The sequence below is a fragment of the Anolis carolinensis genome, unplaced genomic scaffold, assembly GCF_035594765.1.
Source record: "Anolis carolinensis isolate JA03-04 unplaced genomic scaffold, rAnoCar3.1.pri scaffold_10, whole genome shotgun sequence".
NCBI lineage: Eukaryota > Metazoa > Chordata > Lepidosauria > Squamata > Dactyloidae > Anolis > Anolis carolinensis.
In genome coordinates, this window is record NW_026943821.1 from 16626305 (window position 1) to 16643875 (window position 17571).

At 39.0% G+C, this 17571-nt stretch overlaps 1 protein-coding gene across 1 annotated transcript in view; it reads right to left on the minus strand.

The window, feature by feature from the left end:
• Positions 1-107: 107 nt before the first annotated feature.
• LOC103279899 (IgGFc-binding protein) overlaps positions 108-17571 on the minus strand; it is an 80301-nt gene continuing 62837 nt past the window's right edge. The window contains exons 22-27 of the mRNA XM_016996031.2: positions 16517-17103; positions 13979-14552; positions 12007-12206; positions 4516-4896; positions 2695-2978; positions 108-530 (exon numbers count right to left, since the gene is read on the minus strand). Coding sequence (XP_016851520.2) covers positions 521-530; positions 2695-2978; positions 4516-4896; positions 12007-12206; positions 13979-14552; positions 16517-17103 — 2036 coding nt within the window. The 3' untranslated portion in view covers positions 108-520. The remainder of the gene's footprint in view (positions 531-2694; positions 2979-4515; positions 4897-12006; positions 12207-13978; positions 14553-16516; positions 17104-17571) is intronic.

Sequence of the window (17571 nt, forward strand, 5' to 3'; positions counted from 1 at the left end):
TGGGATGATTGTTTACATGATGTCGAAAGCTAACTATGAAATGGGTAAGATGAACTTTAACCAGTGTAATGCATGCTTAGAAACTTATTTACAAACAGAAACACGGGTTTGGTGGAAATTGTTTTTATTTTAGCTCAGAATTCAGATCAAGCAAAATCAGAAGGGTTTATCAGCCATATCCTGTTTCGAAGCCCATCTCACCGTACACTCATCCAAAATGCAAAGACTCAAACAGAAAGATATTAACAAATCAGTTTTCCAATAAGGATCAAATCCACACATAGTTGGTTTCTGAGGTCAATATATTCCATGACATCAGTTTTAAGAATTTCCAAAAAATATCAGCTCTCTTAAAATTTGGTTTGTGCAAAAGAGTCTTTCCCATAATAAAACCCATGAATCTGGAGAAGATATGGCTATGATTTACCAAGTCCTGGACTTACGTCCACCATTTCCCTATTTCCCCTGACACTTTACAAGCATTTCAGCTGAGCTTTCAATTTACCAAGTGAATCTTCTTTCATTCCAGACTGGGGAGAGAAAAAGAGAAAGAAAAAAAAAAACCAGAAAGAGCAGTTAGAGCATTCATACAATTGGTAACTGGGTGAGATTTTCTAAATGATGTAGAGAGGGAGCTGATCCAAATTGGCTCCCCAGCATTGTGGGGATGGATAATATCTGTGCACTTAACTTTGCCTCCTGCTATAATGTCATGCGGGACCCTTTCACACTACACTATTATCTGATTGATCTGCTATGACTGCTTTCTACAAAATCTTGAGGAAATTTACTGACGGAAAACCATTGAAGGCTATACAGCAGATCCATATCATTGTTATTGGATTCATCGAGATATCAGATTGCTATGTATAAAATACAAGTCAAGCATTTAATTAAAATGTTTAATTTGCCCTAATCAGTGTGTTCTTCAATGAGTTTCTGTTTATGCAAGCTTGCTCACACATATCAAAAGACTCGAGAGCTTAGGTGCAACATTGTATTGCATAAATCAATGCTACTCAAATGAGTGGTCCATGGAATCAGGTTGGTCCATAAACCATTGGCAGCCTGTTCAGGACAACTTTCCAGGAAACAAAGAAACAGTTGTAGTCAACAGGCATAAATACTGTACATGGTGAGGCAGACAAGAATTATATAGACTGAATAGCCTTGATATCACAGAATCATTTACCAGGATGCTTCACATGGGATCGGATCCAGTGATGCCACCAAGGAGATTTCGAGCTCCGAACCCTCCCACAAATCACCCCCTTTCACCTCTCCTCTTCTTCCTGAAAACTGACCTATTTTTTGCTACAGCAGGACTGGGAAGCACGTGGTTTTCACGCTGGTGGTGGGCCGTAATACCATCAGCCCTTCCAGTACAGTGAAACAGGAATGATGGAGTCACCATATAACAACATCTAAGGAATTGCACATACTTTGTACTTATGCTAAGATTATTATTATCCGCTTCAGAGAGTTGCAATGGCGCAATGGGTTAAACCCTTGTGCCGACTGAACTGCTGACCTGAAGGTTGGGTTGCTGAGGGCCCTTCCACACAGCCCTATTTGCAAAGGCAGAAAATCCCACATCATCTGCTTTGAACTGGAATATATGGCAGTGTGGTCTCAGATAATCCAGTTCAAAGCAGATATCGTGGGCTATTCTGTCTCGATATTCTGGGATATAGGGCTGTGTGGAAGGGCCCTGACCTGAAGGTTGCCAGTTAGAATCTGTGAGACAGGGTGAGCTCCCATCTGTCAGCTCTAGCTTGCAGGGACATGAGAGAAGCCTCCCAACAGGATGGTAACATTTCCAGGCGCCCCCTGGGCAACGTCTCTGTAGATGGCCAATTCTCTCACACCAGAAGTGACTTGCGGTATGTTCTCAAGTCACTTCTGAAGCCCTTCCAGTACAATGAAACAAGGATGATAGGAGTCAGGCCTGTAGCGAGGAGGTGGTTTTAGGGGTTCAACCCCCCCCCCGAAATTTTTCAGGTTATTAAAAAAACCTGGTTTACTCATGAATTTTAACTGGTTAACCAAATCCCCATGCTAAGTCTATGAGACGCAAAACATTAAGAGTCCCTCCAGGCACTATTTCAAGCAGATATTGACAGGTTTGTAGCGGGGAGAGGTGTGTGCTAGGGGTTCAACCCCCCCCCCCCCCCCGAAATTTTCAAAACCCCTCCCAAAAAATTTTTCTGGCTACAGCCCTGATAGGAGTCACCATGTAACATCTAAGGAACCTCCGATGGCCTTGTGACTTGAAGGTTGCATTGCTGACCTGAAGGCTGCCAGGTTCGAATCCCTCCCGGGGAGAGTGCAGATGAGCTCCCTCTGTCAGCTCCAGCTCCATGTGGGGACATGAGAGAAGCCTCCCACAAGGATGGTAAAAACATCAAAACATCCGGGCGTCCCCTGGGCAACGTCCTTGCAGACGGCCAATTCTCTCACTCCAGAAGCAACTCCGGTTGCTCCTGACACAAAAAAAAAAATCTAAGAAACTGCACATATTTTGTACTTATACTAAGATTATTTTAAGAACATGGAAAAAATAAAGCTCAGTTCTCATTTCTCCATTATATAGCAATTTGTTATTTTTCAATATAAAATCCTTAAGGAAATTTAAGGTGTTGACTTTTTAGGGAAGAAGCATCTGGGGGGATGGATAATCGAAAGCTAACTTACCAGAGAGTGAAATCTTTGGCTCTCCAAGATATCATCAGCTCAGGCACATTATGGACATCCACTCCACCTGGACCCTTCAGATCATCGATTTGATCGTGGTTGAAGTTTCCACATGCTCCACATAGGCTCCCTGATAAAATGGGGTTGACAGTCACCCGTACTCCTCCAATGGAGTTCAGGGACACTTTAACTTGTGGTGACTGCAGGAGGAGATTGCTGCCATCCAGGCTAAGTGTTACTACATCAGTAGCTTGGTATGGGATTGGAACAGGCAGTCCATTCACCTACAAGAGAGAAACAAGAGAGCCAGGGTCAATTGAGGTTTAAGAGAAATGAGAAGCACATGCAGTGAATAAGGATCACCTCAAAGTGCTTAACACAGAACTAGAACAATGAGCTTAAACCAGAAACAGGTGAAGATTCTTTTTTAATGTTTATCAGAATCTTGCCAAAAATGAATTGTTCAAGAAAGCAAAACCAACACTCTTTCCCAGCCTGACTGCAGATGGAAGAAAATTGTATTCAGATCCCTTTTTACAACATCTGCAAAACTTGAATGTGTAAGAAAGCACAACTGGCATCTCTATCTTTCACTCTTCTTGATCAGTTAGAAGAATTATAATATTAAATCCCAATAATATATTACAAATCACTGGAAATATTTGGTGTGTTTTGAAGTTTTTTTTCCCTTTGTGTTCATTCAATAAGAATAGAAAATAATGAAAATATGGATGTTGTCATTTATCATTTCAAATATGTCACTGTCTGGGAGTTCTAGTATTTTTGGTTTGTTTGTTGGTTTGGATGTGTTAGGAGTTAATTTAGGCCTATTCCTAAGAACTTATATTCCAGGCAGTTGTGAAAGCTCCAGCACTGGGCTCAGTATCCACTGGGCATGAAAAGATGTAAAAGGCTGAGCTGTGGCGCAGGCTGGTTAGAAGCCAGCTGCAACAAATCACTCTGACCAAGAGGTCATGAGTTCGAGGCCAACCTACATCTGTCTCTGTCTCTGTTCTATGTTATGACATTGAATGTTTGCCTTATATGTGTAAATTGATCTGCCCTGAGTCCCCTTTGGGGTGAGAAGGGCGGAATATAAATACAGTAGAGTCTCACTTATCCAACATAAACGGGCCGGCAGAATGTTGGATAAGCGAATATGTTGGATAATAAGGAGGCATTAAGGAAAAGCCTATTAAACATCAAATTAAGTTATGATTTTACAAATTAAGCACCAAAACATCATGTTATACAACAAATTTGACAGAAAAAGTAGTTCAATACGCAGTAATGCTATGTAGTAATTACTGTATTTACGAATTTAGCACCAAAATATCACGATATATTGAAAACATTGACTACAAAAATGCGTTGGATAATCCAGAATGTTGGATAAGCGAATGTTGGATAAGTGAGACTCTACTGTACTGTAAATAAAATAAATAAATACATTTTCCTATTATTTTCAGCTATACAAAATTACAAATATATTGCATAGGGAACAGTATATTTTCTGCAGAAAATATGTCTTTTGTGAAAAAATGTAGAAATTACTCTGGTCCAATCTTTAATAGAGCTGTCCTAGGTGCTGAATCCTATCCTCTAAATAGGTTTTTGATAAGAGGTTTTTTTTTCCAATATATTACATGATCAATTCCAGTTTCGGGGCAGTAAACAACACGACTGTCTAATTGGAGGATGTCGTGTATAGTGTCCTGCCCAAACAAGCTGAAACTGGTCCCTGAGAAGATAGAAGACTGAAAATACATGCCGGAACCTATGTTTTGAAACCCTCTTTTCTTTTTTCAGTTTTGCACTTACCCAGATGTCATTCTGTAGATTTATACTGATGAATAAGTCCTTGAAGAAGACATGGAGCAACGTGGGGGCAACAGTTCCAGTTGGCGGGCAAGAGGCAACTCCCACAACCACTCGGAACCAATCGTCAGAGCTGGGATCACAAATAGAAACCAACTGGTAGCTGCCAGGAGTAGGAGCATCTCCAGAAAGACCATCAAATGAAGAGAGGTGAGCCCCTGGCATCAGTGTACAGTGACTCTCTGTCGAGAAGCATCCACGGATTCCATCTCTCAGCTCACACACCTCATCAGCACCACAGTCACTGGATTCGCAAGTCACTGAGCCATCGTTTTGGCAAGTGCAGCTTGTCTGGCAGTCAGGAGTAAGGTAGCTCTCTCCTTTCTACAAAGAGGAGGAGAAGCAAGAAACAGTTACATGAAGTTACATACAGTTGGCCTTCTGCATCCATGGATTCTGTGCCCAGGATTCAGCCATTTATGGTGTGTATATATATATATATATATATATATATATATATATATATATATATATAAGCTATGCCCGGCCACGTGTTGCTGTGGCGTTGTCTGGTGGTGTTGGTGAGAACTTGTTGAGGTAGAGGTGGTATTGAATGTCTGTTGTATGGTTGTCTTTATGTTTAGTATGCATTTGGTTGTTTGTGTACTGTGAAAGTGGTGACGGTAGAGGGGGGTCTATGTCCCTGTGTAGTATTGTATAGTATTTATACGTTGTCCATGTGTTGGGAATGCTTGGATTGTGTCCTGCTGCATAGTAGAAAGGGTTGGGCTGGATGGCCCTTAGGGGTCTCTCCAAACTCTTGTGCCTGTCCCTTGGGCTGAGTGCGTTGCTAGGAGACCAAGTGGGCGGAGCTTAGTCCTCTAACTGGCAGCAATTGGATAAAAACAATTATTCCTCTCCCTCTAATTAGGACTTTATTTTTCTTTTCTTTTTGTTGTATCAACCTAGAGCCGTGGATGATGGGTTGTGTTGTCAAATTTCGAGGTTGGGGGGCCGGTAGTTTTGTTGATTTGTCCGCTGCCCTGATGCCATCACTCTTTTATATATATAGATATATGGGGCCCTTGGTGGCACAGTGTGTTAAAGCGCTGAGCTGCTGAACTTGCGGACCAAAAGGTCCCAGGTTCAAATCCCGGGAGCGGAATGAGCACCCGCTGTTAGCCCCAGCTCCTGCCAACCTAGCAGTTCGAAAACATGCAAATGTGAGTAGATCAATAGGTAATGGCGCTCTGGTGGGAAGGTAACGGCGCTCCATGCAGTCATGCCGGCCATATGACCTTGGAGGTGTCTACAGACAACACCAGCTCTTCGTCTTAGAAATGAAGATGAACACCAACCCCCAGAGTCGGTCACGACTGGACTAAACGTTGGGGGAAAACCTTTACCATATATATATATATATATATATATATATATATATATATATCTCCCGTGGCATAGTGGGAATGATAGCTCTGGTATCTCCTGGTGGCACTGACACTACTTTTGGCCCAGTTTCTTTTGGAGCCAACCCAAGATTTTATCATTTATTTATTGTATGTGATCTTTTATGATTTGTTTTATTGTTGATTGATTTGTTTTATTGCTTTGTTTTTATATTGTCTGATGTCTGGGCTTGGCCCCATGTAAGCCGCCCCGAGTCCCTTCGGGGAGATGGGGCGGGGTATAAAAATAAAATTATTATTATTATTATTATTATTATTATTATTATTATTATTATTAAACTGTTGAGCTGCTGAACCTGCTGACCGAAAGGTCGGCGGTTCAAATCTAGGAAGGGGGTGAACTCCCACTGTTAGCCCCAACTTCTGCCAACCTAGCAGTTCGAAAACATGCAAATATGAGTAGATCAATAGATACCACTCCGGCGGGAATGTAACAGCACTCCATGCAGTCATGGCAGCCACATAACCTAGGAAGTGTCTACAGACAATGCTGGCTCTTCAGCTTAGAAATTGAGATGAACACCAACCCCCAGAGTCAGACAAGACTAGACTTAATGTCAGGGGAAAACCTTTACCTTTACTATATATCCAAAAAGCAAGCCTTGATTTTGTCATTCTATATTCTTACTATATCTTAGGAAGATTTTTGTCTTCCTACTATGGCGTCATATATAATTAACGGTAGAGCACTCTCAAATGATGGTATCCACAGGGACTTCTGGAATCAAGGCCCAGTGGCTACAAATAGCCCGCTGTATTAAATTCAGCAACTAGAAAAAACAACAATTCTGCAAACAAGGAACAATATGCAGCTTGGCTTTGTCTAACTAATAACAAGATGTAGTTTTAAGAAAACGGGGTTATTTTGCACACAATTAGGAACAGCATGTGTGGCTTAATTAGCACAAGACTGAAAAGGTGCCACAGGAGTTTAATGAAGGCCACCATGACAAAAGAAAAGGGTAGCTGATCTTTTCGAAGAGCACTGAGGTTTGCAGAACTACAAATAAACTATTTTAAAAATATATTGTTCTGTAAGTGTTGGAGAGGGGGGATTGTGCTAATGCATTTTCCAGGTTTTTTAATTTTCAAGCAGAAGGGATAAAAGATTACTGTATATACTCGAGTATAAGCCTAGTTTTTCAGCCCTTTTTTTAAGACTGAAAAAGCCCCCCTCGGCTTATACTCGGGTGAGGGTCCTGGTTGGCTTATATTTGGGTCAGCTTATACTCGAGAATATATGGTACATTTATTATTTTTCTCTATTATTATTGGTATTATTACATTTATTATTTTTCTCTATTATTGTTTCTACTATTACATTTATTTTACTCTATTTTTATTATTATTAATACATTTATTATTTCACTCTGATCTTATTATTATTATTATTATTATTATTATTATTATTGCATTTATTATTTTACTCTATTTATTATTACATGTATTATTTTCCTGTATTTATTATTATTACATGTATTTTTTTACTCTATTATTATTAAAAGGATACATAAGCGCATTTACATTGAAGAAGATGAGAATCATGATTTGATCAGAGTTGGACAGTCTTATCTTAAATTTGAGCTTTATGTAAATATTCAAAAACATTTAACCTACTGATGCCTCAATTAATGTAATTTTATTGGTACAGTAGAGTCTCACTCATCCAAGCTAAGAGGGCCAGAAGAAGCTTGGATAAGCGAATATCTTGGATAATAAGGAATTATTATTATTATTGCATTTATTATTTTACTCTATTTATTATTACATGTATTCTTTTCATGTATTTATTATTATTACATGTATTTTTACTCTATTATTATTAAAAGGATACATAAGCACATTTACATTGAAGAAGAAGAGTTGGACAGTCTTATCTTCAATTTGAGCTTTATGTAAATATTCAAAAACATTTAACGTACTGATGCCTCAATTAATGTAATTTTATTGGTATCCATTTTTATTTCTGAAATTTACCACCCTCAGCTTAGACTGGAGTCAATGTTTTCCCAGTTTTTTTGTGGTAAAATTAGGTGCCTCGGCTTATATTTGGGTCGGCTTATACTCAAATATATACGGTATTTGGTATTTCTCAAAAGAACCTTCCAAATATCAATCAGTCTTGCTGAATACAACATTTATTCATAGTTCAGTTCCTCATATGAGATTGATATGTCATTTCAGTTATTTACGTATATATTGGTCTTCTATATCCAAGTTGCACAATGATCTATAAGCAGAAGAGTGGAAGAGTCCTTGCTTTAACAATAAATTCATATCATCATTCCCAACAGGAGTAACGCTGAAATGACCCCCATATGGAAGAGGTGGAGAAGGGGGATCATAATAATGAGAAGAATCCTAATTTTTGCAAAAGCATAACCCATCCCACACTGTAGACCAGGGGTCCTCAAACTTTTAAAGCAGAGGGCCGATCCACAATCCTTCAGACTATGGAGGGGCCGAATTATCATTTGGAGGGGGAAAAAAACGGACAAATTCCTATGCACACTGCATAGTGCAAAACAACAACAATGAAAGAACAATACAATATTTAAAAATGAAAACAATTGTAATCAGCATAAACCTATCAGGATTTCAATGGGAAGTGTGGGCCTGCTTCTGGCCAATGAGATAGTCAAGTGAATTAGGATTGTTGTTGTTGTTGTGTGCCTTCAAGTCATTTCAGACTTTGGGCAAGCCTAAGTCTAAAATTATTTATTTATTCATTTACTACATTTATTTATTACATTTATATCCCACCCTTCTCACCCTGAAGGGGACTCAGAGCAGCTGTATGTACATACAATATATTATATTATTAGCATTACTACTAGCTGTGCCCGGCCACGCGTTGCTGTGGCGAAGTATGGTGGTATGGGAAATAAAGTATTGAGGAATTGGTGGTAGTTAAGGTCAAGGGTAAAGGTTTTCCCCAGACATTAAGTCCAGTCGTGTCTGACTCTGGGGGTTGGTGCTCATCTCCATTTCTAAGCCGAAGAGCCGGCGTTGTCCGTAGACTCCTCCAAGGTCATGTGGGATGACTACATGGAGCGGCGTTACCTTCCCGCTGGAGCAGTACCTATTGATGCACTCACATTTGCATGTTTTCGAACTACTGGGTTGGCAGAAGCTGGGGCTAACAGTGGGGGCTCTCTCCGCTCCCCCAATTCAAACCTGTGGCCTTTCGGTCCAGAAGTTCAGCAGCTCAGCGCTTTAATACGCTGCGCCATCAGGGGATATTATTTCCTAAAGGTTGTGAATATACAATATTTCTGATTGGTTTTTTTTGTTTGTTGGAGGCAAGTATGAATGCTGCAATTAGGAAAAATGATTAGGATGTAATGGCCTTGCAGCTTTAAAGCCTGGCTGTTTCCTCCCTGAGATAATTTTTTATTGGGAGGTGTTAGCTGGCCCTGATTGTTTCCTGTCTGGAATTCCCTTGTTTTCAGAGTGGTGTTGTTTGCGATATTTTATGTGCTTCTACTGTATGTGGCCCTGAGAAAACAGAGGATTTTCCAGACTTTGATGATGGGAATACTTTGTTGGGAGGTGTTAGCTGGCCCTGATTGTTTCCTGTCTGGAATTCCCTTGTTTTCAGAGTGGTGTTGTTTGCGATATTTTATGTGCTTCTACTGTCTGTGGCCCTGAGAAAACAGGATTTGCCAGACTTTGATGATGGGAATACTTTGTTGGGAGGTGTTAGCTGGCCCCGATTGTTTCCTGTGTGGAATTCCCCTGTTTATTTACTGTCCTGGTTTTAGAGATTATATTGTTCTGCATTATTCTATCCCAGTAATTATTTCATATTAAAGAAGAATCTCACTTATCCAACATTCGCTTATACAATGTTCTGGATTATCCAACGCAGTCTGCCTTTTCATAATCAATGTTTTTGTAGTCAGTGTTTTAAATGCATTGTGATATTTTAGTGGTAAATTTGTAAATACAGTACAGTAGAGTCTCACTTATCCAACATAAACGGGCCGGCAGAACGTTGGATAAGCAAATATGTTGGATAATGAGGAATTAAGGATAACCCTATTAAACATCAAATTAAGTTATGATTTTACAAATTAAGCACCAAAACATCATGTTAGACAACAAATTTGTCAGAAAAAGTAGTTCAGTACACAGTAATACTATACAGTAATTACTGTATTTATGAATTTAGCACCAAAATATCACGATATATTGAAAGTATTGACTACAAAAATGCGTTGGATAATCCAGAACGTTGGATAAGCGAGTGTTGGATAAGTGAGACTCTACTGTAAATACTACATAGCATTACTGCGCATGGAACTACTTTTTCTGTCAAATTTGTTGTATAATATGATGTTTTGGTGCTTAATTTGTATAACGATTACCTAATTTGATGTTTAATTGGCTTTTCCTGAATCCCTTCTTATTATCCAACATATTCACTTATCCTGCCGGCCTGTTTACGTTGGATAAGTGAGACTCTACTGTATATTGATAATCTTAAATTATCTGCTTAGAACTGGATTATATGAGGCCCCTTCTTCACAGCTGTATAAAATGCACACTGAAGTGGATTATATGGTAGTGCGGAGTCAAGATAATCCAGTGCAAAGCAGATAATATAAGATTCTAAATGGGTTATATAGCTGAGTGGAAGGGCCTTGAGTCTACACTGCCATATAATCCAGTGCAAATTAGATAATCTGTGGAAGAAGTCTAAGTGAGGCCTAAATCGGCCTGTCCCCTAACTGAAACCTGGCTGTCCCTTGGTTGCTAGGCAACCAAGTGGGCAGAGATTAGCCCTCTAAACTGGCAGCAATTGGATAAAAAAATTATTGCTCTCCCTCTAATTAGGACTTTATTTTTCTTTTCTTTTTGTTGTATCAACCTTGAGGCGTGGATGATGGGTTGTGTTGTCAAATTTTGAGGTTGGGGGGCCTGTACTTTTGTTGTTTTGTGAATTGCCGTGATGCCATCACTCTTTTATATATATAGATATTGAATGATACCACTATACTGTAATATTATATCTAATATATAACATATAATTAATATTATTATATGGTATTATTAAAATGATATTGTATAACATTATAATATTATTATCAATATTATATGAATATACAATATATTATATTATTAAATATGATATAAAATATTATATTATAAAACTAAGGGTGGGGCCAGGTAAATGACCTTGGAGGGCTGCATCCGGCCCTCAGGCCTTAGTTTTGGGACCCCTGCACTATACTGTAATATTATATGTAATATATAACATATAATTAATATTATTATATGGTATTAGTATTATATTGTATCTATATATATAAAAGAGTGATGGCATCACGGCGACCCACAAAACAACAAAACTGCAGGCCCCCCAACCTCGAAATTTGACAACACAACCCATCATCCACGCCTCTAGGTTAGTACAACAAAAAGAAAAGAAAAATAAAGTCCTAATTAGAGAGAGAGGAATAATTGCGTTTATCCAATTGCTGCCAGTTAGAAGGCTAAGCTCCTCCAACTTGGTCTCCTAGCAACCCAATAAAAAATAATAAAAAACACTAAAATTAATACAATAAAATACTATAATAACAGAAAATAACTAAAAATAATACAAGAAAATAATAAAATATAATAAATAAACATATAACTTAGAATAAAATTAATAAAAAATTGCAAATAACGTCAAATAAAAATTACACAACAATTTTTAACCAATACCACCACCACTTTGCCACAGCAACGCGTGGCTGGGCACAGCTAGTAACATTATAATATTATTATCAATGATATATGTAAATACAATATATTATTAAAATGATATAAAAATATTATATTATGAAACTGAGGGCAGGGGCCAGGTAAATGACCTTGGAGGGCCGCATCCGCCCCCCGGACCTTAGTTTGGGGACCCCTGCTGTAGACTATAATCAAATAATCCTAATAGCTAATGCAGAAGCATTCAAAGACTAAAAAGCTTCTGTAAGTACAACCTAACAACATCTTCAGCCATGATATAACCTTCTTTTTCACATACCGGGAGGCACCTGCCGTTTTGAAAGCAGCCACAATTGTCCAAGGGGACACAATTGATGCCATTAAAGAAGAATCCGTCATCGCATTGGCAGCCTTCTGCACAGCTCTCTGGGCATTTATAGCGATCCGTGAGTCTGGCACAATTTGTTTCGCAGTAGTTAGAGCAGATCCTATAATGGCTGTTGGGTGGGCAAGTCAAGGCTGTAGGAGAAATGAGAAAGGAGTTTAATGACTGCAGGTAGGAAGGAACTCAAAATAGCAGAGAAAGCAGAATTGTGTCATCCTGTTTGGAGTGGGGACACATGGTGTCCACCATAGCAAGACAACTTCTGTGACCATGTGATGTAATGTGCTGAGCACCAGCCAACTTATTTATTTATTATTTATTTATTTACAGTATTTATATTCCCGAAGGGGATTCAGGGCGGATCACATTATATACATATAGGGCAAACATTCAATGCCCCTAAACACATAGAACCGAGACAGAGACAGACAGACGCAGAGGCAATTTAACCTTATCCTGAGGGGATGTTCGATTCTGGCCACAGGGGGGAGCAGCTGCTTCATCATCCACTCTGACGGCACTTCCTCATTCCAACGTCGTAAATTAGTTAAATTTGCCTCCCCACTTTTTATAAATGGTGCCTTATTTCCTACTTGATAGATGCAACTATCTTTCAGGTTGCTAGGTCAGCAACGAGCAGGGGCTATTTTTATTTTATTTTAATTGACAGGTGCTCACCCCGCCACGGGCTGGCCTCGAACTCATGACCTCATGGTCAGAGTGATTTATTGCAGCAGGCTGCTCACCAGCCTGTACCACAGCCCAGCCCCTTACCAAACATTCTTTCTCGAGAGTGAAAAGTGAGGTGGAGTGCTCAATAACAAGGACAGGAACCATTCCCTTTGGGACCCTTGTGGCCCACCTCCCCAGCTTTACAGCTTCATGGTACCTCTCTTTGAACAGAATTTGTGTAACAAACATCTACACTGACAAAACTACCCTCTTTAAATACCCCAAGGGCTGTCACAGAAGGAAGTGGGAAGGTTTGTTCTCAGATGCCTCAGGGGGTAGAATTAGTCTAATAGTTTTAAGTTACAGAAGTTAAAGAACTAAATACTAGAAGGAACTTCTCGACAGTGAGAACAGTTCGGAAATGGAAGCAATTGCCAAGGCAAAGGTAAAGGTTTCCCCTGACGTTATATAAATAATATATAGCGGGATATAAATAAACTTATTATTATTATTATTATTATTACATTTATTATTTTTCTCTATTATTGTTGCTACTATTGCATTTATTTTACTCTATTATTATTAATAATAATAATATTATATATAAGATCAGAGTGAAATAATAAATGTATTATTATTATTATTACTTTTATTATTTTTCTCTATTATTGTTGCTACTATTGCATTTATTTTACTCTATTATTATTATTATTATTATTATTTTACTCTATTATTATTATTATTAATAATAATAATAATAATAATAATACATTTATTATTTCACTCTGATCTTATTATTGTTATTGCAGTTATTATTTTACTCTATTTATTATTAAAGGTAAAGGTAAAGGTAAAGGTACCCCTGATGTTAAGTCCAGTCATATCTGACTCTGGGGGTTGGTGCTCATCTCTATTTCTAAGCCGAAGAGCCGGCGTTGTCCGTAGACACCTCCAAGGTCATGTGGCCGGCATGACTGCATGGAGCACTGTTATCTTCCCGCCAGAGCAGTACCTATTGATCTACTCACTTTTGCATGTTTTCGAACTGCAAGGTTGGCAGAAGCTGGAGCTAACAACGGCAGCTCACACCACTCCTGGGGTTTGAACCTGGGACCTTTTGGTCTGCAAATTCAGCAGCTCAGTGCTTTAACACACTTCGCTACCGGGGCTCCTATTCTGAACAACTTCAAAAAGAGGCCTGCTTTACAAACAGAAAAATGTAATTACGACTCACGGCAAAACAAAGGGCTTCTCCAAGGCGGGATGTCGACCTTGGCTTCTTGGCAGGCAGTTACATAACTCTGAATGGCCTTGCACAGGGCCTCCTTGTCCCCACCATTTATACACAATTCAAAGACACAGTTGTTCAAGTACACATTGGGGTCCACAATGGCATGGCAGGCCTGGAAAGGCCCATCAGAGGCTGTGATGATCCCACAGGAGCTGCGCTGCTTAAAATCTTCTTCCTTCTCTATCTCACAAAGTGGGCAGCGGGGTCCAGAGCATCCATCTGTGCAGGATACACCAAGGACTGGGACTTTCCAGGCAGCAACAAATTCTGCCACATCAGATACAACAGTGCCATCAGGGAGCTGAAGATCATCATCCTTCTGTCCATTGTAGTTGCCACACAAGCCTGTCATCTGCCCCTGATAGGTGCTGGAAAGGGTGATCCTCACATGGTAATGCTGGTCATAGGTCAGTGCAAAGCCAAGAGCACTCCCTATCTTGATACTGAATCCTTTCTGATAGATTCTCACTTTCCCACCCAAAAGATTCACAGGAAGGTAATGGAATTCTCCATTCACCTGCAGAAATAAAGAGGATCATCTGGTGAGTAAAATGCACTTTACAGATTAACAAAAAAAATACATGGTTGGCATTGACTTGGCAGGAATAAAAATGGTATCTTTCACTTTACAGATTAACAAAACAGACATTGATGTAGAATTTTCCTAAATATACTTTCCAAGAACAGAATACTGAACAATATACAGTAGAGTCTCACTTATCCAAGCTAAACGGGCTGGCAGAAGCTTGGATAAGCGAAAATCTTGGATAATAAGGAGGGATTAAGGAAAAGCCTATTAAACCTCAAATTAGGTTATGATTTTACAAATTAAGCACCAAAACATCATGTTATACAACAAATTTGACAGAAAAAGTAGTTCAATACACAGTAATGTTATGTTGTAATTACTGTATTTATGAATTTAGCACCAAAATATCACAATATATTGAAAACATTGACTACAAAAATGCCTTGGATAATCCAGAGACTTGGATAAGCAAAGCTTGGATTAGTGAGACTCTACTATATATGGTAAGACAACAATATGTTCAAATATATTCAATGGAGATATCAAATTTGAAATTCCACTTTGAATCACAATATTATATGGTCTCATGGTCAAGATGAGTCAGTATCATATATATTCTTCAGTAAATCAACAAAGTGACAAAAAAGCATACCCACTCCACAAAGGACTCAAAGAGAGATTAAAAGGCTGTCTGATAATGTCCTAAAAGGGCCTACATACACCATGGTTACAGTGATATAACTTACTACAGTAGAGTCTCGCTTATTCAATATAAACGGGCCGACAGAATGTTGGATAAGCAAATATGTTGGATAATAAGGAGAGATTAAGAAAAAGCCTATTAAACATCAAAATGGGTTATGATTTTACAAATTAAGCACCAAAACATCATGTTATACAACAAATGTCAAAAAAGTAGTTCATTACACATTAATGCTATGTAGTAACTACTGTATTTACAAATTTAGCACCAAAATATCGCAATGCATTGAAAACATTGACTACAAAAATGTGTTGGATAATTCAGAACGTTGGATAAGTGAGACTCTACTGTATTATATGGTCTCATGGTCAAGATGAGTTAGTATCATATATATTCTTCAGTAAATCAACAAAGTGACAAAGAAAATCACACCCACTCCAAAAAGGGCTCAAGGAGAGATTAAAAGGCTATATGGCAGTGTAGACTCAAGGCTCTTCCACACAGCTATATAACCCATTTATAATCTTATATTATCTGCTTTGAACTGGATTATTTTGACTCCACACTGCTATATAATCCACTTCAGTGTGCATTTTATACAACTATGTAGAAGGGGCCTCATATAATCCAGTTCTAAGCAGATAATATAAGATTATAAATATACAGTAGAGTCTCACTTATCCAACATAAACAGGCCGGCAGAACGTTGGATAAATGAATATGTTGGATAATAAGAAGGGATTCAGGAAAAGCCGATTAAACATCAAATTAGGTAATCGTTATACAAATTAAGCACCAAAACATCATGTTATACAACAAAAGTAGTTCCATGTGCAGTAATGCTATGTAGTAATTACTGTATTACAAATTTACCACCAAAATATCACAATGAATTTAAAACACTGACTACAAAAACATTTACTACTAAAAGGCAGACTGTGTTGGGTAATCCAGAACATTGGATAAGTGAATATTGGATAAGTGAGATTCTACTGTAATATATACCACCATACTTTAATATATACTGTAATATATACCACCATATGTTTGCCTATACGTGTAATGTGATCCGCCCTGAGAAGGGCGGAATATAAATGCTGTAAATAAATGAATACTTCACCACAGCGCGTGGCCGGGCACAGCTAGTATTTTAAAAGAAAGTGACAGATCCACAGTTTGTAAGTACCCTTGCCCAGTAAGGAAGAAATTAGCCCCATGATTGAACAATAAGTAGCATGAAGTGACCTACTAGAATGCTTCCCTCTTTGTTGCGCAGCAGAGTAACCTCAATGTCTGAAATTTGTACACGGACCAGCTTGATCACAGTCTTCTGCCCATTCAGCCAGTCTTCATTCTCTATAATAACAGTGATGGGTGTCAAGCCCACATTATTTTCCTGGAGTTTGGCAAGGATGTAGGTGCAAGTGCCCTGGAAATTAAAAGGCAGCCTATCAAAGGTAAGATAAAAGCTACCACTGGCAGAGCAGGTGGCACTTCCAGTTGGATGGCATTTCTGGACTCCATCCAGCAATTTGCACTCTTCGTTGGGACCACAGCGGATCGATTCACACACCACTCTCCCACCGGCCTGACACTGGCAGCGTTCCTCACAACTTGGGTAGAAGTACTCCAACACTGGATAGTATTGTCCCTGATGGAAACAGCCACACTGGGCAATTGGGACGCAAGCATCATTGCTCTTGATGAAGCCCTCATCACAGACACAGTCCTCCTCGCATTTGGCAGGGCAAGACGCTGGAACATAAAGACTGTTGCAACTCTGGCCACACTCCTTGGCACATAATTCATAGTGACTGTTTCTAGGACAGGCTGGGGCTGTAGATGAAAACAGAGAAATTCATTTGTTGGAGTTGTCAACATGTACCTTCAGATCATACCCTAAAACCTATCACAGAGTTGTCCTAGCAAGAACAATTTAGTAGTGGGTCTTATTGCCTTACTCTGAGAGTGAAAGAGGATTATTTCCCAAAGTCACATAGTGAGTCTCCATAGCCAAATAGGAATCTGAAAAGACAGGTCACCAGGAGTCCTAGTCCAATATTTAAACCACATTGACTCTCCAGAAATTCTAAGGATATCTAATACATACCTGGCTTAAAATTAAGGAAAAAATCTCACACTGGAGGCTCCTTTGAGCAACCAATGCAGTTGTATATAAGAGACTAGCTTTGCCCGGCCACGCATTGTTGTGGCTTATGGGAATCCTTTGTTGGCCAGGTGGAATAGCAGTGAATAGCCTTGCAGTCTCAAAGCCTGGCCGTTTTCTGGAGTAGCTGGAGCTTT